General features: G+C 38.9%; 1 protein-coding gene across 3 annotated transcripts in view; it reads right to left on the bottom strand.

The window, feature by feature from the left end:
* Positions 1-26,912, bottom strand: part of MED13L (mediator complex subunit 13L) — a 204,275-nt gene that overhangs the window by 18,835 nt on the left and 158,528 nt on the right. For all 3 annotated transcript variants that reach the window (XM_037387908.1, XM_037387817.1, XM_037388000.1), the window contains 13 exons: positions 25,306-26,034; positions 23,860-24,082; positions 22,770-22,875; positions 22,229-22,353; positions 20,746-20,845; positions 17,113-17,333; positions 13,740-13,945; positions 10,449-11,395; positions 9,572-9,751; positions 7,681-7,904; positions 6,883-7,075; positions 4,423-4,867; positions 2,792-3,011 (listed from right to left, as the gene is read on the bottom strand). In XM_037387908.1, the coding sequence (XP_037243805.1) occupies positions 2,792-3,011; positions 4,423-4,867; positions 6,883-7,075; positions 7,681-7,904; positions 9,572-9,751; positions 10,449-11,395; positions 13,740-13,945; positions 17,113-17,333; positions 20,746-20,845; positions 22,229-22,353; positions 22,770-22,875; positions 23,860-24,082; positions 25,306-26,034 (3,919 nt within the window). The remainder of the gene's footprint in view (positions 1-2,791; positions 3,012-4,422; positions 4,868-6,882; positions 7,076-7,680; positions 7,905-9,571; positions 9,752-10,448; positions 11,396-13,739; positions 13,946-17,112; positions 17,334-20,745; positions 20,846-22,228; positions 22,354-22,769; positions 22,876-23,859; positions 24,083-25,305; positions 26,035-26,912) is intronic.

Genomic DNA, 26,912 nt, shown 5'->3' with positions numbered 1-26,912 from the left:
GTCTTCGAAGTGCTGTTCATTAACACCAAACCAGGTTCGCACATTCATTAGCCCTTTAACAGCCATGACTCTGTACGTGGTATTCAGTTATGTGCATTACAGAATTTGTAGCTTCCTGTCAGGGCAGCTGCCCTTTTGCATGGATGGCTGCAACATGCAGCGACTCTGTTCCCTGACACAAAACCCCTGGTTTCATGACAATGATATATTTAAGGTTGCAAAATGCCTCAGAAAGCTGACACTCCTACCATCCAGGGTAACGGTGGAGCCTTCTTACAGGGCCACGATAACTGAACAGCACTATGCTACATCAGTAACAGCTCACAAACACACCTGACTAGAAACCAGGTGGGTTTTGCTTTCTGTGATACAAACACTGAATGAGTAACCCGATCAACTACACAAAAAGCACAGGTTATTTTCCCCAGTCAAGTCTTATTTTTCTGCAGTCTACTTTCTCATTCATACTGCAATTTGGGAAGGGCAGGTAATTAATTACATGTATAACATTTATCAAAGTATACCACAAGAAGCAACTACTAGTGACTTAAAAGCAATACCCTAAAACTGGGGAGCAGTTTTAATTTTTTTTAATCTTCAGTCCAAAACCAAACACCTGTATTCAAACACCTTTATTTTTTAAAAAATTGTTTTTCTGATCAACACCTACATTTGCAGGTAGCCTTTACTACTATATAATCGCAGTATTCTGAACTTTGTGTTTAGGCAGGTTTGGTTCCATAGTTTGTGGTTAGAATTAGGATTTGTTTGCTGGTCATGTGGCAATCAGCACTATGGTGTCATTCTTAAAGATTGTAGAGAGTAAAATGAAGATTCTACTATAATGATTTATGCGGTTGTTTCTCCTTTTCAATTTACAAATTTACTAAACTAAACAGTGGAAGCTCAGCAGTCTTATGTTGCTGTTCACTTTAATTTGTTTCAGAAAGTACTGCGAAGCAAGTCACTTAAATATACATGTTCAACCAGCAAGAAACAGAACTACAGTCTGATTTGCCTATGGGATGTGAGTTTGGTGGTTAACACCCATCTGCACAAGAACTTCCTTCAGAAGTAAACAAAGTGTGACAAAAATAATGTTTTCAGTTCAAATCCTTTCTAAAATCAGAATGAAATCCCTGTATACTCTTTTTATTTTTTTTACAGGTACTGTTGAGAAATACAATGTCCTACATGTGGCTGTGAAAACATCTTTTCTTTTGAACAGTGAGATCTTTGCAGCAGAAACTGTCAATACAAAATATTTCAGTTGTATCTAACACTGTAAGACCCAAGCAGATTCTTTTTTTTTTCAGTATTATTAGTAATGAAGCTTACGTATCACAAGATATTTATACTCTATGGTTCTTATTTGAATGACTGGAACTTTGGTAGCATGTTCTACATACTAAATGCGACTGCATGTTTTTAAAAGACAACTTTATCCAAGAATTTCAGAAGCTGGGCTTTTCTACTTTAATATTCTTAATAAATATGTAAACATTTGGGTTTCATTTATTTTGGAATTATTGTATATTTGTGTATACTGTGGTACAGCTGCGAGAAAACTGTCCTGGTAACTATATTGTGTCAGCCTGTACTTAGAGAAAATTGTCTACTCTTTTGACTTAAACTGGCAAAATGCCACATATTTTGAGAAACAAATATAAGTGCCCAAAAAAGAAGCAGTACTTAGAAAGTGTTGGTAAGCCCGTTAGTCGTCTTATACAGCCTAAGGTCCAATTTCAATATGCAATTTACATGTTCTTGTATTTGAGACACTGCGATATCAGTGGCTATTTTATTTTTAGTGTCTTCAGGTCTGAATCAATTAAACTACCTGTCAGCTTAAAAGGTGTGAATCTGATTTTCAGTTCATCACCAGAAATATTGCGGTGACAGTTACCCCCATCATTTCAGGGAACAATGAGATCAAGATTACAAAAAATGACTAATTTTTTCCACGCCCAATTTGAGACTATAATAACTTCCAATTTTTTTTTTGTTTGGTTTTTTCCCCCCAATTTTAATTAAAATACTTTTAAGCCAAGTTGAGCATACATGAATAAGGTACACAGAAATCATGCTTCGTGCATGTGTTGCACACGTACATGCATGGCTTGCCATCTCTGGCCTCCCATTCCCCCCCCCCCCCCCCATTTGTTGAGCCTGAGCCACTGTGAAAGAGGAGGCATGGCAAAATGCAGGCAGCCTGGGCAATGGGCCAAGCTCTGCTTCTGACTACACAAATTCAATTCTTAAGTAATTCCATAGTAAGTATCTATTATTATATGTCAAGTTACATGGTAAATTATTTTTAAGCAGCAGATAATAACAATACAATAGTTAAATTATGCATTAAATGTCTGGTTTCACATACTTCTTTTGGATTAAACAGTATAAATCAAGAGAATATAAAACGCAAACAACTTGACATGCAAAGTAATCAAAGGAGCAACTGGACATTTTTGGCAATGGCAACCCAAGCTGCAACTTAAATAACTGAAATCCCTCTTCGGGAAGCATCCAACATATGTGGTAGCTAGAACCATCCAACAGATTTGATGTGAGGATAATGTGGCTGCCTTAAATTAATTTCCTCATCAAAACAAAAGCAAGTGTTTTTGGTTTTTTTTTTAATATAAGGTACTGTCAACAAAATACTGTGTAAACATCATGTAATTTTATATATTATCTTGCATTTTTTTTCTTTTAGTATAGCATATCTATCAGAAGTATGTTGTGATAGTCTGAGTCTCCAGTGTGAAGATACAGAGGAAGGTAGAATTACCTGGAGAATGAAAGAATTCCTCATATTCTCAGGCAAGTTATCCAACATTTCTGTGTAGCATCTCATCAAACTTAACAGCCAGAAGTTGGTTGAGGCAGATTCTTCATCTGCAGTATAGGTAAAAGGATCCACCATGTAGATGACAACTGCTGGAGGATAGGCATTGCTGTCTGCAGACTCTGGTTCCGTGGGAATCCCTATTCTCTCCCTCTCTGTAACGCTGGAGACATACGCATTGTTAAATTCAGTTGCAACTGTTTTTTGTTAAATGTGTGCAAGGCTGAAGCAGAGGAGGAGAAGGGGAGTACGAAGTGATTCTTATGTCAAGAGGCAAAACTAAAAAAACTGACAACAGTGATTGAGGACAGATGACTTACAGCAGTTCTTAATCCAAAATACCTGTTATTAATTAGACATTAAAGATACTTACCAGAAGTCTAACATAATTTCATTTAATGAAGTCAGAATAGATTACGTCTGAAGAATATGGAAAAGTTGACTAATATTAGCTCTGTGAGTTTTCTTTTTTATGTATGTGCATGCCTGGGTTTTGGTGCTGTTTAAGGTTTTCTTTTGGGAGAGGTGGAAGGGGGAGAGAAGAAACCGAGAACTGAGGAAAAGTGCCAAAGTAATATTCATGGAGACTGAAGCCCTCTGTTTGATTACAGAAAAGGTTCCACTGGTAATGGAAGGAGCAACTGAACATTTTTTTGCTTGGTAAAACACTCCTCCATGCCTCGGCCATGAATAGGAGGCTCAACATCTGTAAGTGATAAAATGCCGCTCAGACTTACTTTGTCAGAAACCGCACTGCCGTTGATAAAATGGTATGTTGCATAGATCCAGTGAACAGATGTCTTAAGGATAACCCGAACTACAACAGGATGTGGGCTTTTCACTTAAGATACAGCAACTCCATAAGCATATATCACGACTATTAGCAATGTGCATTATTACAAGAGTAACGAAAAACATGTTCACTCATAAAGTTACTTAAATAAGATGTTAAAAAAAACTTTTCCTAATTGTTATGTTTGATGATGATGACTATTTATAATGAAGTCTTCAAAAAGGTTGTACTGCTAAGATTTAACAGCAATATAATCCTGTTTCTGACCTCACAGTATACCTGCTTGCAAAACAACACTTGCAATGCAATCAAATTAGGAAAAAAACCTGTGTCTGTTACCGTTACAAGTGTGACGGAGCTGCCCACGTAAAACACATTTAGTGCCACGTGAGACACCCTGCAGTGCCTGACACAGGTGACACCGAGCTAGATGGCTCAGAGTCCATGAGACACGCTGTGTTTTTCTTGTACAGCAAATGCAGGCCAGGTGGGGTATCCTAAAGCATCTCAAACAGAACCACAACATCCATGTTCATACAGTTGAATCAAGCTTTGTTCCTTTGTAATGAAAAAGGGGAGGGGTGTTTTTTCCCTTTATCAGTAACTGCTATGAACAAGTAAAAACGGGCCCTGCTCCCGGTCAGTAGTACTGCATGTGTCAGAGGGGCCTCTCCTTTCAAGGATTTACATAAGGCTTGAAGGTTATGTGTTGTATGAGAGCAGGACAACAGTGGATTTAATTAGAAGTACTTTGAGTCATTTGAGCACTTCAGAAACTTACCCTTCCTGTCCTTCTTGTTGCTGTTGTGGTAAGTTCTGACCCAATTCTGTATCTCCTCCGGGGCCTGTGCTTCCTTGCGAGCGGTCTGCTGTGTTTCCCCCAGTGCTGGTGTTTTGCCCTGAACCAATGTTCCCACTAAACCCTGGAGTAGAGGTAGCGGTCATCTGGTTAACGCCAGGTGTTGCAGAAGATGCTGACAGCTGCGGCACAGAGGATCCCGAGGATGAGCTACTCCCCGCTGGAAGGCTAGTGGTCCCGCTGCTGGGTGTGGAGTTAAAAGAATTGCCTGTTGGTGGTGCCCCAGCGGCTGAAAGACATGTTGAATTTGAGGGTACAGGTCCAGTGTTCCCAGGTACTGTTTGTGTCTGGCTTGCTGGCGCTGGGGTTTGGTACTTAGGTGGTAGCAATAGGCTGCTGTCAAGCTGCAGAGTGGCTAAGTAAGGTGCTGAAATTGCATATAAAGAGGAAAGGAGATTAATAACTGTCTGTCAGATCAAAGTGAACTGCATTAACCATAAAGTCATACAATATTTTCTGCACTTTCGGAATATTCTTAAGAGTATACAAATGCTAAGTGACTATAATCTCCATTATAAATAGTTACTTTGGAATCCATTCTTCAGGGTTTCGGTTCTGACTGGTATGAATCAAATGTCCTCAAAAACAGGACTGACTTTGTGGAGCTTTGTGAACCGAAGTTGGTACTGACATGTCATTATCTCTGGCTAGATTGTGCTGCGATAACAGCTTTATATAGTGTTCAGCTTGGCAATCTCCTGCAGGTTCCCTTTGTTAGGCTGAAAATCTGAAAGTTCTTTTTACCTGAGCTACAACAATGGCAAACTTTAATATAGTTATTTCTCTTCAGTATCAGAAAGAGAGATATCACAGTGGTTATTTGTAAGTGATAAATGAATAATAATAAAAAAAGAGGAAATGAATATTCATTGTTTATTTACTCTCAGAGGTGGTAAGTCACCGTTAGCGGAAGATTCCAACGCTGCCTCTGCCAGATGCCTCAGGTGTGAACTGAACAGCCCAATTCATCAATTGGCTGTGCACATGCTACATATTTCTGCATGAAAGCCTGGGGTGTTTGTGTTAAGTAGTGTTGTAATAATTCCTTCCTCCAAGTCACATGGTAAATTAAAACTAAAAGCAGACTGAATGAGGCAGCAGACTCATTTGAGACAGATGAGTCCTAGCCTGTTCTAGCCTAGCCCCAAACTTTCTTCAACGGATGGGGCAAGTGTTCAGCAGCCTGTAGAACTGCCCAGGTCACTCTGATATGTTTGCTTAAGCTTTTTTTCCAAAACCAGATCACCACTCCTCAAAGTAAGCAGACAAATTGTCACGCCTTTTTCGGAGCAAAAGGAGTAAGCACTTTTCAAGAAACCACTTAAAAGTTCCTGACTATTTTTAAACAAAAAAATAGGTTGCATATTTCAGCTCAAGCATGGACCATTTACATGGCTGCTGTTCTGTGATCATGGTCTGTCATGCTCACCAGTGCTGTCTCAACAAATGTATTTCCAGTGACCTCTTGGATGGGCCTGTGCCTTGTGCTAAGATCCTGTTTCTCAGTCACATATACAATGCGTGTTATGTTGCCTCTGGATCCATTCTGGGATGGCAGAACCATGTCTCTCCCCAGATGAAATCTGGGGACAGCCATGTTGGATATCCGAGTCCAAGGACTCAGCCAGGCTCAGCCAGGACCAGTCTTCTGATACTACCCCAGCACACTCTATATTCTTCCATACTCTCAGTTTCTACACTCCTCCATGAAACCAGCACATCTGACATTCTGTTATAAAGGAACAAATACAGCAGACTGCCGTAACAAAACCAAAATGAAACAAAAAGACTAATCTTTTACAATGTGTCACTGTTTCAGGATGGAAGTCAGCCTACATGAGGTGCAGAGGAGACCATGCCTTCAGGATAATGTGGTTCCAAGTATCCACACCCTGTAGATTGAAGCCCCAGGCATCAAGAATACTGTTACTTCCTCTTTGTCACCTGTGTTAACTCGTTCTTCCTTTGCGAATTTTAGTGAACTTGCCTCTTAAATAAATAACCGTTCCACTTCCAGGCACCATGCACTTTGCCGTCACGCTGGTGTGATGTTACAGATCAGTAGCACATAAACCAGATCAATTTATACATTCAGTCTTGTGTGGAACATCTTTCAGACATACAAACATTGTAGACCAAACTGACTTTTATAAAAAATTAAGAATCAGCTTTTGAATCTCTGACATGATCACCAGACAACAAAACTTTCTCAAGTAGGCAATTTAACACAGAAGGGTTAAGAAATTAAGATAAAGCCTTTCTTATTGTTAAACAGATCATAATCTGTACTGTAAGAAACAGCCCTGTGTCCACCTACTGCAAATAATCTCTAAAATGCCTACAGAAAGCAGAAGAGCCTTACCAGCGCCATGGCAGACTTACCTAGGTGATGCCGGCAAACTTGCGCGTAAAGTTTGAGTCTGGAATGATTGTCGCACTCCTCAGTGCCCCAGGGCTGGTTAAACCATTCGCTCACGAGCTCATCCGTCAGTTTTTGTGCCACAGTCTTTCCCACCCGCATAATCCCATCACGTAACACTTTGCAGATTGGTTTGTGCTGGCCAAGTCTACACATCTGGTGAGGAAAGAAGAAATGCTTGTAACTAAATGCCAAGCACCTGAATAAGTTATGCAGACTGGTTTGTAGCGTAAACCCTTATTACCAGCACACATCTGGCGACTTAATAAATATAAAACCAAAAGGCTACATTTATCTGTTGCCTTGAATTGCACTTACAGCAAAACGAAGGTCACAAAGTATTCTTAGGTATTCAGGAGTACACAATGTGCACACTGAAAAAGGAAAGGGCTTTGTCTCCAGCCTAGCAATTACAAGAAAGCAACAGTTTCTTTAACCTGCTCCTTGCTCTTTAGGTTTGGTTGGGCCTTCATGTGTTCAGTTGCAACTGTATTAATACTAGTGTTACATCCTCTGTAAAATGAGAGAACGCGTACTGGAAAAAGCAGATGGCAACTGATACCCCAATATGCACAGAGAATCACAGTGTATCAATTGGATGGTATTCTTGGACTCTGGAAGTGCAGAAAGTCCTCAAAATGCAAGAAATCCCTATTCAGAAAATCACTACTTTAAAACCCATGGCTTTCTCCCAATGAACATGCAGTACAGCAGAAATGACACTTAAGAAGAAATAATTCAGCATGGTTCCTCTTTCCAACCTCGTATACAGCACTCAAGTCCCTGAAGAAAGTTTTGGCTCCATCGAGCAAGGCCTCATTTTCTGGACACACCACGATATAGGCGACATCCCGATGGCCTCCATATGGGTCTAGCAACAGCCTCTCCCAGAACGGCAAGGAGAACGGAGAGATTGTCAGGAAGTCCTTGTCATAACCCACTAGTAAAGTCGGGATTGGAAGAGGCTCAGGAGATTCCTCAGAGCCTTCAAAAAGAAAAAAAAGAAAGAAAAAAGTGTTAAAATAACTGGTTTAACTGCAGTGGGTTCTCTGATGTACCAGGAAGTGGGTTATTTTACAGGAATTTTGGAAATCGCTAATCCCTTGCCATGCTGAGTCTCCTAGAAGTTTGACCATAAGAGTGGAAACCTGTATCGAGGCTGTATCATGCCTGATAAACCATGTTCTCCCACACCCTTTTTCTTTGGAAAAAGGTATTTAATAAAGGAGAAGAAAGATTTATATTGTACTTAAGAAATGTCATATAATCAAAGTACAGTCAGCCAAAGGAGAGGGAGCTGATCCAAGCACCATTTAAACTTCCCTAGAAAGCTGCAATAAAACATCTTTCAGTATACTGTAAATACGCGTATTGCCCTTCCCAAGGCTTCATCTCATGGTTTTACTTTGTCATAACCATAACCACTTCTCAGGAGTTCCTGTTCAATCAGAAGTAATAACATGAATACATAAAATTTGATTTTATAGTTCCTCATCTACCTCCACCTGGTTGTGTAAAATTACTAAATCAAATGGTCGGGCAAACTTATTCCCAGGTATACAATACTAAGCAAAGTTACCATAATTCTAAAAGTTGCCCCCTGCTCCTCTCCAGAGGAGAGTGCTCTGGAGCACCTCCTCTCGCAGCTGGGCAGACTGCCGCCCCACGTAGCATGCTATCTCCCAGACTCATTAGCAGAAATATTGTAGGAAAAAATCAATTGAAAACATAGCAAGTAGTTTCTGCAGAACAGAATCCAACTTTTTAATAAAGTTAACGTTCAGTAAAAATTACTGAATCTATATCAAAGGCTCTGCTACTTACTATATGGCAATTTCAGTTTTATTCTCTGATAACAACTGGCAAACCCTAACTCTTTAGAAGTTACAAATGCTGTAGAAATTATTAGATGAGAAGTACTTCTCGGGAAGCACAATAGCTTTAGACAGGAACTGTGGTTACCACAAGTTGTCCCAGCCCGTAAGGAAAACAGCAATATATTAAATACCAACAGCAAGAAAATAAAGCAAAACTGGATGGAACTGTAGAGAAAAACCCACTAAACAAGACTGCGTCAGTTAAGACTGCAATAAACTGCAGGTGAGAAATACATATTTAAATGCCACTCCTTATTATGCAAATAGGCACACACAAAATCTGTTTGTTAATTTGTGTTTTCTAGAAGTGTCACAGTCAGGACATACTTAAATTTAAACTTCTTATTAAGACTATGGGAAACCTTAGAACAAGAAGCCTCTCTGTGGAGGAGGCATACCCACGGTGCATTGGTACCAGCTCAGGAAGCCCCTTCCCATTAGGATTTGGTTCAGTTTTAGCAGCTTCCTCTGTGCGTTATTTACGTACCAGCCAGCTTCAGTACAAGCCAAAAGCCAGCCTCAGACAGGGAGTCTCAGCCTCACCCGGCGTTTCTGCACTCCTTAAATATTCATCAATCTGGAAGGATGAAACCTGCACTATGGCATTCATACGTGCTTCAAATGCCTTTTAAAGCATTTTAAAACCATGTGAGGAGCAGACAGCCCCCCAGCCATATGAAGCACCCATTTGTTCCAATGTATTTCCAGAAGAAAGTGCACATTTCTAGAAAACTGCTTTCATTTTAACTGTTGGCATATACTGCAATATATGTACCATAGGTTCCTCGCCCTGCCATCTTATGGAATTGCTGCCAGGTGAGTGGTCCCTGCACATGCTGGATGTTCTCCCAAGTCCTTCCTGTTCGCTTCTTCTGGATGGCATCCTGCAGAAAGGGCTGCAGCGACAGCAGCATGCGCACCACGTCCTGGGAGGAGAGCATGCTGATATCCAATACTGCAAATGACAAAAGGGCATCAATCATTTTCAGTGAGGAACAGGAAGGATTATTTTTGAGGTGACAACATTTCTTTGTGTATTGTTCTTTTGCATTGCTCTTCACAATGCCCATGAAATTTCTACAGCTCTAATCAGCTTAATGGCATTGAATGTGGTACTTTATGAAAACACTGCTGAAACACAGCTGTCATCATAGTCCTTTTCACATACGTTTCACTGTTGTTGTCCAGCTCAGTTCATAAGAAGTCAAAGCATCTTCAACATATAAACATGTAATATAGGTAATATTTGATTATAAAATCACTTTTTTTTTCTTTGCGACACTTTCATACAGCACATTTCTTTTCTACTGATTGCTTATACCCTTCTCCAAAAAAACAAGGGGCCATAATTCTGCCTTGCCCTCAATACCTGAATTTGTTTTGCATCAGATTTGTGAATCTCCATGGATTTTCACAATTATAGATCACAAAGTCTAAGGACAACTGGATTATTGGTACTTTAAATGTATTTTAAAATACATTTAAAATCAGAAATCTTTCATTAATCAGAAATCTACATTATTTCTAGAATATTTTTATGCATAACATTTCCCACATAAAGATTAAGCAGCTCACGATTGCTGAATTTCAAACAAATTTACAGAGGTCACAGAAAAATCAAAGAAAAAACCAGAACCTGTTCTGACCCATACCATTGCTGTGAGGCCAAGAGTGGACAGTGGCACTTCTTACTAGGGCTTCATCCACTTTTCCACCGGTGGGGTTGTCCACATACTGCCTGCCTTGCTCCAGGGCATTGAAGCATTCTATCCAGGAGTCGTTGCTGTCTGCCTGCAATCTGTCATAACTCCAGTTCATGCATGGGAGCGTCTGACGATTATTGGAGGACATATAATCCAGGCAGCTCAGAGATGTGAAAGGCTGTGTGTGCTGATTCTGGAGGAGGAGAAGGAGGCTCATGGGAGGTTCCTGGGTCCTTCTAGCTCCCTCTCCCATCTGAGAGATCAAGTTGCTTTGACATATCATCAGTCGTCTTTCTGCAGCTTGGCCAATGTCTGAGGTCTTGCCAAAAATATCCAGCTCATCCTCAATGAAGAGCCCGGAGTTGTAACCTAATTTGCGGTTCATGATAGCGCTAAAGCCACAAGTGCAACGGTACTGATCCTCATTAGATGAATCTGGGATGTATAAGCCGACATCTGCACCTTTAATATTCATATTACAGGCGCATATGCAACAACTGTCAAAGTTACGGTCTTTGAAGATGTTCAACACCGAGTCTGAAAGAATCAAGGTGACGTACAGGCTGTGGGCTTCTGGGATGGGCTGAACGGTGGCTGGCTCCACGGAATTAAGCGGTCGTGTTGTGGAAGGCGTAGAAGCAGGTGAACCTTGATCTGTGCTGTCATATTTTACAGATCCTTGACCGCTCGCAGTACCCCCACCTCTAGGAGTCCTTGGGGTCCTGGGTGTGCGTGGGGTAGGGACAGAGAAGCGGGGAGTTGCTGGTGACGGCAGAACTCCTGCTCCGCTGTTGCTGGCCGGAGCAGCACTATTTAGCGTCACTGGTGTATTCATCTGAGGAGTATTCATCTGAAGATAGTCTTGGTCAGCCAAACTCCCAACACTAGGCACATTGCTGTGAGAAAAATGAAAAAGAGAGTCAAATGCCATCACAAACTGGTCAGCTGTGAAGACCGATTTCGTCAAAACTTGTTTTTAAATACAAGGAGATGGTGAAAACTGAAAGGATTCATTGTAACTGTACTCAAGAAAGAACATGCGTTCTGCTCGTAACCTTCTACTCAGGTCTTTCATTGAAATTGCAATTCTCTTCATCAGCGCTGTTGTTTCTTATCGTTATAATAAAAAGCTATCATCTCAAGCACTTAGCCCTCTTAAAGATTATTCCTGTGGCCTAAAACACAAACGCTCTAGAGAAGAATCTCTAGATACCAAGTTAGGATTTTAGGATATTTTCAACTCTCTTAGGGAAAAAGAGGAAGAATTGTTGTTTTAAACAATTCCTCTGTAAAGAGATACACATTAGTGGGAATGAAAATAATATTTCAGAGGCATAAAAATCTTACCTTATTTTAGAAATCACCACTTTGAATAGCTGTCGGAAGTGATGCATGTGGCAGTTATATACAATATTGCCTCATGGGGGTATGCAGCTGGTAACAGTATATCAGATACTACAAATGCATGTGCTCATTTAGGATTATGCAGTCCACAGCACAATATGAAACACTGCATTACAAACTCTTAGTCCAGTACAGCCAAGAATCATGTTTTTGGGTCATCTCCTGTCACGACTGGTTTTTATTACTCTGTTTTTTCATTTTCTGCCAAATTCATGTGACCAAAGAACAGTTTGTACGTTACCACGAGTTCTATCTTCTCTTTAGAATGACTCATATCGAGAAACAGGTAACACAGGCCAATCAAAAGAATAAGATTTTTACTTAACTCTTTCCAAGTCGTTAAAAAGCTGCTCACTTTTCTTGAAATATGTTCATCACATATTATGGCAAGAAAAAAGTGTAAGAACTCATTACGTTTCTTAATAAAGGAGGGGAAACAGGGTTTATTTTGTGTAATTTAAAAGGAGTACTATTTTAATGCTCACATATCATTAGTGACTTGAAAAGAAAAACAGTGAGGACCTTATTCCTTAGAATCATTTTATTACCTTGAACTGATGTATGTCCATCTCAAAGGAAGAGTGGAAAAAAAAATGAATAAAGGTCTGAAGGAGTTCTGAATCTGAAGCATACTGAATGCCTCAGACTAATAAGAAAAGGTGACCTAGAAAACTTGATTGGCAATCACCACTCTGTCGGAAGCCTGCAGTAATAATCTTCACTCTAATTGGATTATATTGAAAATGAAAGGGTTTTTTTTCCCCCAACAAATACCTGAAATTAATAACCAGCTCAGGCCTGGTGAATCAGTTACTATTATGAAAAAACCTGAGAATTAAATTGCTCCCTAGGCACTATGAAGGGTTTACAATTTCTTTTCTGCAATTCTTTTGAGAACACTGAAGGATCCTTTGGAGCTGAAAAAGGACTGATTTAAAGGATTTACAGACTGATTTAAAGATACAGGCTACTTCCTCTAGAAATGAATGCAGTGCAGCAGGAGACCTTTGTACTATTACTATGCTTTTAAGAGGTTTTATTAATTTAATGGTGCAAATTTGTGACAGCTTTCAAAATCTCCAGCAATGAATTTCTTCCACAAACACTGTTAATTTCTGAGAACTGAGTAAGAAATACAAGCTTTTAAATTTAATAGCAGTGTTTGCTTACAGGTCACAGCATTCTCATACTCGGCATCTTTTCTTTTAGTATTTAGAAAAGGGAGGACAGCAGCTCCAGAAGTGACCCATTCAGGTTAAACCACAAGAACTCAGAAGAGCTAACGTGAGAAGAGCGCTGCCACAGGCCCACTAAAATTTTAAAAGCCCTCAGATGACAGACTGGTATCGTCAGGACCAGGAATGATCAGGCTGAAGCTCAAACTAAATACACACATACAAACAAGAGGGAAGCATAATGGTAGGCTGGAGAACTGGACACTGAAATGGAAGGACAGAGATGTGAGAGGTTAAGTGCGTTGATTTTATTCCCTAATACTTCTGTTTTATGTTTGAATCGCAGTATTTTCCTGTATCAGAAACTGTAGTTCATTTAAGTACCACATGTTCCTCTTCTTTTGAAAGCACAAAGAGTGCAGTGGACACATACTGTAACACCACCAATTTCCTAAAGCTGTTTGAAATTCCAGTGTTCCAACTATCAGAACTTTTTTGATCTGAAACAGTGACATATTTAAAAGGTTTAAAATACATTTGCAGGTTACTTTATGGTTCTGGTATGTAGTAAAAAGCACTGATAATACATACAAACACTTTAATTAATGAGCCATTTCAGGTATAGATATGACCAACTAGTTTCCTACAAGACTGTACTTACTTGTAGCCATCTCTAATGAAAGTGGCTGCAGGTGGCAAAGGAAGTTGTTCAATTTTAGGAGGAACAGCCCAAGAAGGCCTGAAAATGCAGGCATCGGGTATCTTCAGAGGTAGGAGGCACTGACTTGGTAGTATCTTCAGTGGAGCGAACACAGAGGAGCCCACAAAAGGTTGAAATGATGGAACCTTGTGCACGTACGAAAAATCCTGTAACATCCAAGTGACATTGCTTACAACAATATGGTAAGGTTGCTCTTTAGATATTTATTTTCATTAATTGTACTGTTTGAACCCTCTACAACTGCATTTTTTCCAATATTGGGTACATTTATTCATTCTACAAAATATTCAAGAGCAGTTCCATCAAGGAAACTCAGCTGAGGCTCCTTGTTATACTGAGATGCTATACAACTTCCATGTCAGTAGATCTCACCATTAGATTACCCTCATTTTAGACAAGCTATGTTTGAAAAGCGAGTACTGTACCATGAAATTGTCACACTGCCTAACTTTAAGCACCTAATTTAGGCACTTAAAAAGACTGATCTTTGCCAGGCTTCTCTACTGACAATAGAGAGAGAGGCTGAGTCACAGTGTGAAGAAACCTTAGGTGCTTTAAGTCAGCCTCTCTGAATAACCACCATGTTGGGGAATAATATAATACAAGTAATAGCAATGGACACTTTACACATGCCAAATATTAAGTATAAACATATCATTAAGTATAAATATATAAACAATCTAGTAAACATAATATTCAATATAAATATAAATGAAGACCAGTCAAACTGGACTTTCATTGACTGCCGTTTGTTTGCAGAGAATGACGACAAGAACTTCAGCCAGAGTTTCTAGGGCTATTCCAAGTTTCTTTCAGAAGAAAAGAGCTAGTCCTTTTGAGGCACTACTGCAAAGTAAAAGCCATTATTAAAATAGTAACAGTAATCTCTCTCAGAATTTCAGTATTTAACATCTCATTAGATCTTTGCATTTTTCCCTTGCACCTTGTAAAGCATTGAGAAATGAGAAATGTGTGGATTACTATCTTCAGCAGCTGAATACTCAGCACAAGAAATCTACTTACATGTTCTCAAAATGATTAGCGATGGGTTTAGGTGCTTGTTTCCCCCACTGGTGTGTATGAGCAGGTGTGACACTTAAAAGCAACTAAACCGTGCTGTTGGAAATGTTATCAGGCAGAATTGAAATATGTATTTTAATACTCCTAAAATGGTTGTGAGGGAGATTAAAATATCTTCTGTATCAATGACGCCCTAAAATCTGCTCCCACTCAAAAACTTTCAGCTCAACAAATTCCAATCCAGATCTTCTTTACAGACCCAACTTATCCTAGTCTTAGGCAAATCGTTTACTGCACAAACAGAAGAAACCCCCCCCACCAAGGTCTGTGGCAAAGCAAAGTCTTACAAACCTTCTAAGAAAACTTACTTCAAACTTCTATAATGGTATAAAAAGTGGTAGATACATAAACTGCATAAGGCAAACGGACAGGTGTACCTCAGCAAAGCCTCTAAAAAGAATCTTTTTCTCATCATGCCCTCAAGTTGTAAGTTGGGGAAGAAGGAAGAAGAGATCTTGCAATAACAAGGCAGACTTGCTAGATCCGCCCAGCTTTCCAGGCGGTTCACTGTCTTCACAGGGGCACACTGACAACTAACTCCCTTACACTTTTGCAAAGTCTCTCTCAACAGAATTGTCTATAAAAGCTCTCTGCCAGCTCAGCCCCTTCACAGGTGTCAGCTTAGCATGCAGCCCTGTGAGTGGTAACTCCGACTGACTAGACACACTTTATCATAACAGGGAGACACAACCCCTGAATGCAACAAGCTGTCTTACTTCCTCCCCTCCCAGGGGCAAAACCGAATGCTCTTACAGAGAAAGTCACCCTGCGGCTTGCCTGTGCTTTACTTTCAGTCTGCCTAAGGAATACTGTTACTGCCATGCAGGAAAATTTACTTATTCATAGCTAAATCATTTATACTAAGATAAATTTATATGTCAGTATTCTCATATTGATATATAGCCACTTCTTGTCCATGCAACTGCAAGTGCTGTATCTTTCCTTGTATAGCTCTCTCAGCAATGCAGATGCTTAAAAATAAGCCTTCAGTTAATTCCAGCACTGACAGGAACACCAAATGAGCAGGAAGGAGGTGGTGTCGGGGAGAAAAATGGCTGCTGAAAGACAAGGAACAGGCTGTGGCAGATTAGGGACAGGGTGGGCTTGCAGGAGAAGAATTAGTCTATAAAATCAAGGGCTGGGAACTACCAGGACGACAGAGTTATAGTACGTATCTCCCTTTTTATTACCTGCATACAAATGAGCTTGCTGCAGAACAAGGTGATTATTTCTACAAGGAATTGTGCATTTTTAAATAAAACACTCCCTCATGCTATATGCATGAAAATATGATAACGATAACTTCTGACAAAAGTGACAAAAATTGGCCCAAAAAGTTAAGTAATGCAGAGTAGACACAAGCAGGCAGAATGAGTTTATCCTAACTCTTAACCTGTGCTAAAGATGGAACGATGAAATACAAATCAATGTACACTAGGTGCTTATGTTAAGCCCTTTCATGTGATGCTATGGAAAAATGGATACATCTTGGTATGTAAAGTTGGGGAGGTGAGTACTAGTACCCAGCAGCAGAGTCCCCATTTTAAAATAGTTTTTTACTCAGATACACTACAGGACTCAATATAGGAGTAACTATGTGACATTACCTGACCTGTGTTATACAGAAAGTCAGATAAGAATGGTCCCATCTGGCCTTAAAACTTGTGAAGTAACATCAGCTGAAGAAGAAACAGAGCAAGTTCAACCCCTGGGCTTTCTCAGAGATTTTCAACCCTAACCAAAAAAGGCAACATTTCAGAGAGAAAAAGGCAGCCTTTCTACATGCACGATTTTATCCCAGCTGCATCCCCAGAGACTGGCAGCAAGGAGTGGCTATACATAAAAGGGCTACAGAGAAATTATCTGAAGAAATAAATCATTTAACAGCTATTTAGTCACAAGTATGATATTTTTTCATATATGCACATTCTTTCTGTTAGGCATAGGGCTCATTTCACATACAATATCGTTAGTTTCCTGAGAACACCCAAAAACATTACAAACATAAAATTACGAGAAGAAAAATACCTACAGTTAAAATAAAGGAAACAATTAAAAACCTCTTTTTACTAGAGAAAATTTTTTTCCCAGCTAAAGACTGGTAAGGTACTTTATATGGATCCAGTTCATATTTGTTAAAGTAGTCCTTTTCACACACTACATGTGACTTGTTTATAAAAATCAAATCATACATAGAGGAGGTAATAAAAATACCGCATCTTCGGCATGTTACCTTAATTTCTTCAGGTTTAGGGCTACCTAATCCATCTTCCACCTCCATTTTAAACTCAGCAAGCTGTGTTGGAACCATGTTGACCATAGGACTTTCCATCATTCCCAAGGCAGTCACAGTCTCTGAACTTATTCCATCTTTGTAACTCATTACCGGGGAGAAGGCAGGGTGTTGTTCTAAAGAAGGTGGTGTTGGGAACATCCTTTGGAGATCTGCCACAGCTAAATGTGATGAAATAATGCACTGTTAATCATTAAAATACAAATTCTCAAGGAAATCCAATAAAACAGACGTGACTGACTCAACATGAGCTCTTATTTCATCAGTTAAAACCTAGCACAGATTCTACAGACTTACTAGAGTTCTGACACCAGTATAAATCTGGACAAAAAGTTAATTCCTGGGGATATTTTGCAAGTTTATTGTTCAGCAGAAACAACAAACTGGTAGGTGCCCAAATTCTATGTACAATTTTAACAACAAAATATTACATAATAGAAGAGATCAATCAACATTAATGCAAAGTTCACCCCAGCAGCTGTTCCTAAGGAGATACAGAGTAGTTCCTTCACTTTTTTAGAGCTGATAGGAAGCCCTAAAACAGGAGGCTTTTGGAATTACTGTGCACTTGGCTGCATTTTTTCCACTGACACAGAGTCATTGTAGTCTCATTTGGTCCATAGCGACGTAACTCCTGAAGAGAAGACAGGCTACTGTTGCTAACACAAACATAGGAAATTTTGCTTAAGAATCAGGCTGCCAGACATCCAAAAGTGACAAATGTCAGAGGAAGCCATAAAATTATAATTTCGCATCATTAGCCATTAAGCCAGAAAAATTCCTAAATTACTTCTCAGTAAATGAATGTAATATAATCATCCATCATATATTTTTCTTCTTTAACCAAAACAAACATACAAAAAAACCCAAAAGAAATGCTTTATGAAGTGTAATGTAGTCAAATAAAAATCAAAACAGTCTTGCATTTCCACCCAGCTACATTCTCTTTCCTTCCAGGTACCAGCTTCCATATTTATTTTGCTTAAAATTCAGAATATATGCTATCTTTTCCTGACTTGAATTAGGTTTCTCTTCTTAAATACTTTTTCTGACAGACTAAATGCCTAATTCCATCTCCATTCCTACACATACATCCAACCCAAGTTGATAGGACATGAGGACATACTTGTACTCAATAATGTTTGCAGCCTGAAGATTATGGAAAACTCATAAATAAATACAGATGAATTTCGGACTGGTAAACACTGCATTGTGGAACTCCAAATGGGTGAAACATAGTACTAGTCTCAAAAACTAATTGAAAAAGAAATAAGTGATGGAATTAAAATTGTATTTAGTATACAAATACACACACTAACAGTACATTTTTGTAGGATGCTGCAACCTCAAGCTGTATCTCCTGTCTGCCTTAACAGAATTGTGCAGAGATGAGACAGCCAGTCTATTTATTTCTTTAGACAAAGTGAAACAACTCAAATAGGTGAAGTCCTCTCAAAATGGAGTTCTGCTGGTAATAACAGTCAAAACTCAACCCAAATTCTTTCACAACCCGGAGCAGTAAAATAATGGGCTATGAATTATTCCCACTCAGTTCTTTCTCTGCCCCCTACCTTAGCCTCTGAATTTGTAAGGGCTTACTCTTGTCCTGATACAGAATAAATTAATGTTGAAAACAGGTTCAGTAGAATGGAAAAAACTGTTTTCAACCCAATGCTAGTATGAAATATAATCTTCAGGATGTCAGCTGGATTAGCCACTGCCTCTGTTTTTCAACAAAGAGAAGTGCACTTTAGAAACTGGAGAAAGGGGGACAGGAAGGAAGGTTAAAATGAAATGCGGTCAGTAGGGATTTATGATGATGTACAAGGCATTTCAGTTCCCTGCAGGTACTGTTATGCCTCAACAGCTGGCGTCAAGGGGACAGCTACAAAACAGAAGTGTTTCTATTTAACTTATTTCGTACAGCTCTATAGTAGATCATTTTCTCACACTCAAGCTCACTCCAGTTAGCAAAATTCTGCAGTGCAGATTCATAAAAAAGTTTAATTACAAAAAATCCCCCAACCCTACAGCAACAGGCTAACTATCATTATTCATTTTCATGTGTGTCATGCTTGAAAAAGCTTTGCATATTTTAAAAAGCTATGGATCAACTAAACCTGTCAAAATCCAATCTCTGTATACTTCAGACTTCTACATTTGAGTAAATCAGCACAGCTTTTATGGGTCCATAAAGCTCTGACTCATCTCCTTCAGACTGTTTTTTTTCTTCTCCTCAATTTGTTCTCATTACCAGCTGAAGTTAATGAGAAGGCATTAAAGGATGATTTGTAGAGAGATTTGATTTCTGCTTATAGCGGCCACAAAAATCAAACATTCTTCCTCCTCACCACTAAGTAATTTGTAATTCATAATTTGGTTGGTTGGTGTTATACCAAAAATTCTCACCTTTCTGCTCACATGTACATATACACATTTCTCTTTCATGTCAAAAGAAATGCCACCTATATAAACAGAATCACAGAATCATTTAGGTTGGAAAAGATCTCTGAGATCATCTAGTCCAACTGCTAACCCAGCAGTGCCAAGGCTACCACTAAACCATGTCCCCAGGTGCCACATCTACACATCTTTTAAATACCTTCAGGGATGGGGACTCCACCACCTCTCCCTGGGCAGCCTGTTCCAATGCTTGACAACCCCTTGAAGAAGGTGAAGAAATTTTTCCTAATACCCAATCTAAACCTCCCCTGGTGTAACTTGAGGCCATTTCATCCTATTGCTGCAACACCTCACTACAACCACCTTTCAGGTGCAAGGAATGCAAGAAAGCCCAAACACCTCAGAAAGTACAAGTTCTCTATCCCAATAGTTGCTGGCAACTTCTGTTGGCAAGTCAGTACAAAAAAGCCCTGTTGTTTTAACATGTGTTTCAAACATTTCCAGTACTAAATGTAATTTCTAAGTTCCCTGCACTCCTATACCCTTCCTCGTACATGTGTAGTGCCTGCACAAGCTTAATTTCTACCATAACCATCTATCTGTAAAGGGTCTACAATGTGTCTTCAGTTAGAACCTAGTTCTTTGGTTTTATTCATGCATGTCCACATCTAGATTACATCATAAAGGTGATTTTAGTCTGAATTTGTCGAATGCCAAACGCAATTTTCTTCCAAGACAGGTTGCACTATAATGGTCAATTGATACATCACAGCTTTAAACTCTTCAAATTCTTTAAAAAGAAGAATGATTTATAATTAAAGAGGGATATGACAATGATGTGACTGAGATTAAATACTGAATTGAGAATAGAGGGGATAGCTTCTAAATGAAGATTTATAACAAAACCCTCCCATACTTCCAATCTAAGACAATAATGTCAAAGGAAGAGCATCTCAAATCTCAGCAGGCACATTAAAAATATGTCTATATTACCATCCACTGTTTTCATTAAAAACTGCTTATCCTCTTTCGATATCGGCACCTGTTAATTACCAAACAAAATGAGCACACTACCTCTTAGTCCTGAAAAAGTGACATTAGAAGCCTCCTACGAAAAGGCAGTATGGATTTTAACTGTCAGCGAAGCAGTAATCAGTTGTCGTTACTTACTTGGTGGGTAAGGTACTGCTGTTCTACCATCCTTCCCTACAGGGCGTTCCTCAGACCCTACTGCGGGCATTTTTGATGACCGAAGAGCTGGTGATACAGCCTTAAAGCAGAAGAATCACATACCATATTAAAAAATTATACAAAATACTAGAACTCACAAGCTATTAAAAATTCTAAAACTCTCTGAATGAGATTTCACAAGAACGAAATAAGTGTACTTTTCTACTCTCCCATACACTCCCTCCAAGGAGCCTGGGTTCTTTTTTGTCTCTTCCAACACTAAAACAAAAGAGAACAAAGTCTCTGAGGTATTTTTGCCTGTCTATACCCCACCCCAGATACGTACATATAAACATATATATCTCTATACACACAAATTATATTGAAAATGTTATCACAAACACCAAGCTTGAAATTATTGTGACTACTCTACTTGCTTCCACATTTGGACTACTCTAAGACAATAATGAGAATATGACACAGAGTAGGAATGCCATAAGCGGACTACCACAGGCGACAGCTCAACACATGCAAGTTTTAAAACAGGAAGAATATTAGGTCTGTCCAGGCCAACTTGAGAGAAAAAGGTTGGGATTTTTATTTTGACAGAACAGTCCTGTAGTAGATTTACACATTAACTGCAACATCTTAAGTGTAGTTTGCGTGGAACCACAGAACTGGCAGAAGTGGTATATAAACTGGTGTACTTGAAAAGTACTGCCAAGAACCAGACATCAGACTTTCAAATCCTATTATCTCCTATCAGCCAGTTCAGGATCATTATGGCTATACTAGATTAAGCTTAAAAATATTAATTATTTAAATCTTTGCCTTTCCTTGTGTCTTATTTTTCCTGATAACTGATGTAAATCTGCTCTTCCTAATATTCAGCAATTCTTCCTCTTTGCACTAAAATAAACTGCTTGTAGGAATAGAAAGAAACATGTTTCTGAGAATTACTGAAATTCAGTAAGGTTGAATTTATTTTAATTTGGGCAGTTTCTCAGACAAGGTAAACCAAGAAATCACCAGTTAATGAAACTAGGATCTCTTCCTTAACTTTCAAATAAACACAAAATACTGAGACAAAAACTGAGGACACAAAACTAGATGTAATGAATTTTTTTACCCACGGAAGTATTCTTATAGCCTGTCTATGCAATGACTGAGTCAGTGACTTAGTTGTACACAGGTGCCCCTCATGACCGAACAACTGCCAGATAACACAAGCTTTGATGTTACCTGAACGATCTCCTGATATTCCTGAATTATACACAGTGACGATTTCTCTCTTTGATCAATCTTCTGAAAGGATACCTCTCTTTGCTAGCAGTTCTTCCCAGTAAAATCCAAGCCTGCCTACTTGGAAACTGCCTCTCCTATCTATTAGGGAGAATCACTCACCACTAGGATTCCATCCTCCTCCTCCTCTTTCTTGGCAAAGATTTAAGTCTACAGAACACTCAGTCCTACAAAGACTTACACCAAGCTCATCTTCATCTGAATTATCAAAGATATTATCTAGATCATGAAGAGATGGAGCCAGATCTGTTACTTGTGTCAGGCTACCAGAGCCTACTCGGCCTGCAGCATTGTCTTGCCGGGTATCTATCAAAAAGAAAAGGAAAAACACAGGAAAAAAAAAAGCAAAGTTAAAAAACACAAAATTGCATTTTTTCAGTTTTATTTCTCACTCTCAACAGGGGAGAAACAAGAATCACTGAGGCCCTTTTTCTATGATGTAGTCTAGAAATAACCTTGCAGTCAAGTTCTAAGCAAGCACCGAAGGTCAATCAGGAAAGAATCAAGGGTAGCTAATGCTCAACTTGAATATTCTAAAACAAATGTAGTAATTATGTTATTATAAAAAGGACAAGCAGAATCAAGTTCTTTCCATCTCAGGAGCTGTCTATAGCTGTCACCTTACAGTAAAATGTTCAGTATGTGATTTTCTCCTTTCAGATTTTATTGTATAGCTTTGAGTGGTTTTGCTTTGCAGGGCAAATTAAAGAGCTTTCACTCACCAGTCTTAGGACCAGAACTGAAAATAGACATGGCATCTTTTCCGTCAGGAACTGGTGTAGAATGACCTGTTGTCGGTATTTCCTTGGTACCAATTCCATCTTCTGACTATACAAAAAAATCCAAGAGTTTTTAACGGATATTAATTTAAGCTACCTAATAACAATTGTTTTCCTCTGTTAAGCCAAACTCAGGGCTCTGGGTTAAATGCTTTGAGAAGTAAAACAAAGATTTAAGAAGGGAAAAAACACAGGTGTCTGCTGTTTATCTACATAACAGGAAAATCAGAAACATTATGTATAATTTACAAAGGACTATGTATATATCAGTTCACTTTGATAGCCAGTACAGATAATTGCCACCTCAATTTCTCCAGAAAACACATCATCTATGATTTTAAGCATGGTGCTACCTGCACAAGAACAAATAAGTGAGTAGTCACACAATAAAAACAGCTGCGTAATGGATAAGGTACATGAGAAGTATCATGCATGCAGGGCAGGTGACCAAAGAGTGGTGATTAAATTGTTTTCTGTCACATATGGAAGAGCACCTTCTAAGGAAATGCTCAAATCAATACAGAGCCCCTGCCACAAATCCTCTCAGCAGAAGGCTACATTAATTTTGCCCAAGGGAACTAAAATAAACTTGGGCTGGAGAGATCTAAGTTTTGCAGCGAGGTGATATATCAAGCTGAAGCAAGCAAGGAAACAAAAAAAAAAAAAAAAGCCCAGCAAATTCTTTCATCTCTACAAGTGACTAAAAGGCTCAAAATACTTTATTTCTTAGCTTAAATCTGGAACTTGCTGCTGGTCAAGTTGAATATATATAAATAGGAGGCATTCCTTGCCACAGAAGTGTTTTCATATACAAACAGGTTCAGAGGGATGACAGCAACTACCGGTTCAGAAATACCGCAGTGAAATGAAGATTTTTCCTGTGAGCCAGTGCAGGAAAGAAATACATCTCCCTCCAATTTTGATCTGTGGAATAGGCTTTCTGTCTCCCTGAAAGCTGTAGAGCAAATACTGTGCTACATACTTGAAGTCCAACAGGAATGTCAGTGATAAAGACTCTGGATTTACATGTTACCTTGTTCTTTTTCAAAGGATCTTTCTCAGTCCCCAGTTTGCATTTTTTATTGCCAGTGAAGCTGTACTTTATGTCACCATCTTCAAAAGTGTAAGGATCACTAGCATCTCCCCAGCCTTCTCCAGGTTGTTGTATTAGAGGCAAGGGGTCAAGATAGTTCAGTGTCTGCACTGGTTTCTGCTCTTCCAAAATTTTAAACCGTTTATTAGGTTGTGCTAAGAGCCTGAAAGTAAAAATAAAAAAAGCAAAGCCATCGTGAAACAAAACAAAAACATACCTTTTACAGTAAAGAAAAGTAACAGCTCTCAAGATTTGTAGCTGTCACACACAAATACAGCCCATGCCTCACTCTATCCTCCTCGATCTAGCAGGAATATTTATTTCCTCAATTAAAGGATGCATTTGCCTACATTTAATATTAAACATCTTACTGTATTAAGAACTACATTGGGACAATGAATAAAGAATCTTGTCACTGGATAATTCAGAACACTTTGAAGTACACATAACCTTTTCAACCTAGCAAACTTCATTGTAATTACCAAAATCATTGTTGTTATAACTCAAAAATTCTTCCTCAATTAATTTTAGCTTACACATTTTCATTCATTACTCTCTTCAGTACAGCTTTTCTATGCATTGTCAGAATGCAAAAGTAATTTTTAGGCCAGGATAAAATGAATTCAAATTCTTATGCTAAATTTAAAAATAATTAACTATCTTTGCATAAAAGAAAATCTGTTTAAAAAAAAATAAAAAGACAGAGCTGAAAAATCCTTAACGTTTAGGTAGTTCATATTCTTTACTAAGGAAGACGCTGCACGTTAACCCTAATTTTTCTAAAGTAACATTTACAAGGGATTAGCGTATGCCCTTTTCTGTGTGCAGACCAGAAAAACTGTCAAGGGTTTTCAGTTTCAATCCTACAGAGACTGAAGTTAATAGTAAAGCTCCTATTGGTTTCAAAGATCTGATAGTAGGTTTACAAAAAAAAGCAGTGTTTTTCCATAATATAGTGTCAGCTCCTACTTGCAGAAAGCACAGTACAGTGTAATTTTAAACCCACACAAATGGACAAACCACACTGCAGTGCCTCTTAGTGTCATAAACAGAATTTCACTCAAAGCCAAGCATTTATGTAGTCAGAAGGTTGCGTAACTAAACACAGCTTTTTTTTTTTTAAATGATCAAAAGACATAAGCTTAATAAAACTCATACATTTGCCCAAATTACTGTGATACATGCTACGAAAAGATTTAACAGCTCTATAAAGCCAGATATGAAAAAAATAGCACATTTCTATTTAAGCATTTAACATTATCTCCAACGTATATAATTTTGATGCTACAGTGAAGCCTCCTACTTGTTCCAGTTTCAACTGTAAATAGAGGTTGGTCACGCTTAAAATTTAATGAAGTCCCCACTCAGATCAGTTTGCACTCTTACCTTTTCAGTGCAGTGCTGTCAGAGTTTATTTCCATCTTGGCATCGTATCTTTCACACGGAAGATCTGGTGGCCTGAACTCTGGATCGTCACTAGATGGGACACTATAGGTCCTCCACATATCTAGTGACTCATTGTTCTGAATTATCCCACAGTATAATGCTGTCTCACTGACCTCTGCCATCAGAGGTAACCTCTGTCCAACAAGGACTGTCCTATCATCTAAGCTGGGCAAGGGCTGAAGCTCCAGCCCACTGCCGTAGAGTGCTGGGTTTACAGGTACGGAAGGCGCGTCCAGATTCTCTGCTTCCTGGCCTCTGGGCTGCGGGCTAAGTGTGGGAGGCAGAGGGGAAGTAGGGGAATGGGGTGAATCCATAGGATTCATATTCATTTGCTTGCTCGGGTTTCTAGCAGGTATAGATAGCGCCTTCTCATATTTTCTGGAATTAGGGACTTCTAAAGAGGGCTCCATTCCTGCTAATCCCAGTTTCTGCCCTGATGTGTCCTGCTCCATGCATAGCTCTTCAGTCACAGAGGGCCGATGGTGAAATGGCATCATAGGCCTCTTTTGCAGTTTATCTCCTTTTTCCTGTCTCTCTGTTGTTTTGTGCTTTGAAGAGGCGGGAGGTGGCAATGATGAAGATGATGATGTTCCCACGCTGAATCCTGGCTGATTTATCGTTGGGGGACGGCTGGAGCCAGCAGCACAACGCTGTTTGAAAACCTTGTGCCTGAAAGCAGAGGCAGAAACAAGTCACTGCATGGTTTACACAGTTATCTGATCAAATGGGGGAAAAAAACCCAAAAAACCCACCACACCCAAAGAACAGCATTAAGAAATCTTATGCCTATTCCTCATCATTTAACAGATTCTGAAATGGTCACATGGATCTGGACTAGGTTGTTCAAGCCAACTTGGCTGCAGTTTCTCTACCCGATAAAATGGAAAAAGACTGTCTCCAGAAAACAGCATTCAAAGGAAAGATTTAATGTTTATAAAAGCTTAGTACTGCTCAGATGGAAGGTAATACAACAAAAAAACCCAGGCTGCTGTTGTTTCATTACCCTAAAGAAAGATAGCCTTTCAAATAAAACGACTGCTGTGGAACTACACCACTACTCTCACATGCTCTTGAGCATCTGTTACCAAAGATACAGATCAGAACTGTTTTAGTTAAGTTCACAGATAAAATGAAAGGCAGAATGCTTTCACAGCAGTTGCCTCCTCCTTATCAGGTAAGGAAAAATAAGTACAACTCTAGCCCCAAAACAAAACAAAACAAAAATAAAAAAGAAAAAAGCAACTACTGACTGATGAAGAAAGCATTAATAAATATGTTAAAATATTCAAAACAAAAAAAATGCAATAATATACAAACTTATCACTAGCTTTATATTTTAATATGTTTTTTTCCAATTTGTATCCAGTATCTTTGAGACCAGGAAGCACAGGACTGAATTTCAGTATTTCAGGTACTGCTAAAAAGTATTTTCATCATATAGCTGATGGTCCCCAAGGGTGTTACAACAGGGACATCTAACTCTGTCCATATTTTTATTGGCCCTTGTTTTTTGGGGCTTTTTGTTTAGCTGTTTGGTTTTTTTAAGC

This window comes from Falco rusticolus, chromosome 1 (assembly GCF_015220075.1).
Source record: "Falco rusticolus isolate bFalRus1 chromosome 1, bFalRus1.pri, whole genome shotgun sequence".
Taxonomy (NCBI): Eukaryota; Metazoa; Chordata; class Aves; order Falconiformes; family Falconidae; genus Falco; species Falco rusticolus.
Note: the sequence above shows the minus strand (reverse complement) of the source record. Positions and strands in the feature narration are given on the sequence as shown.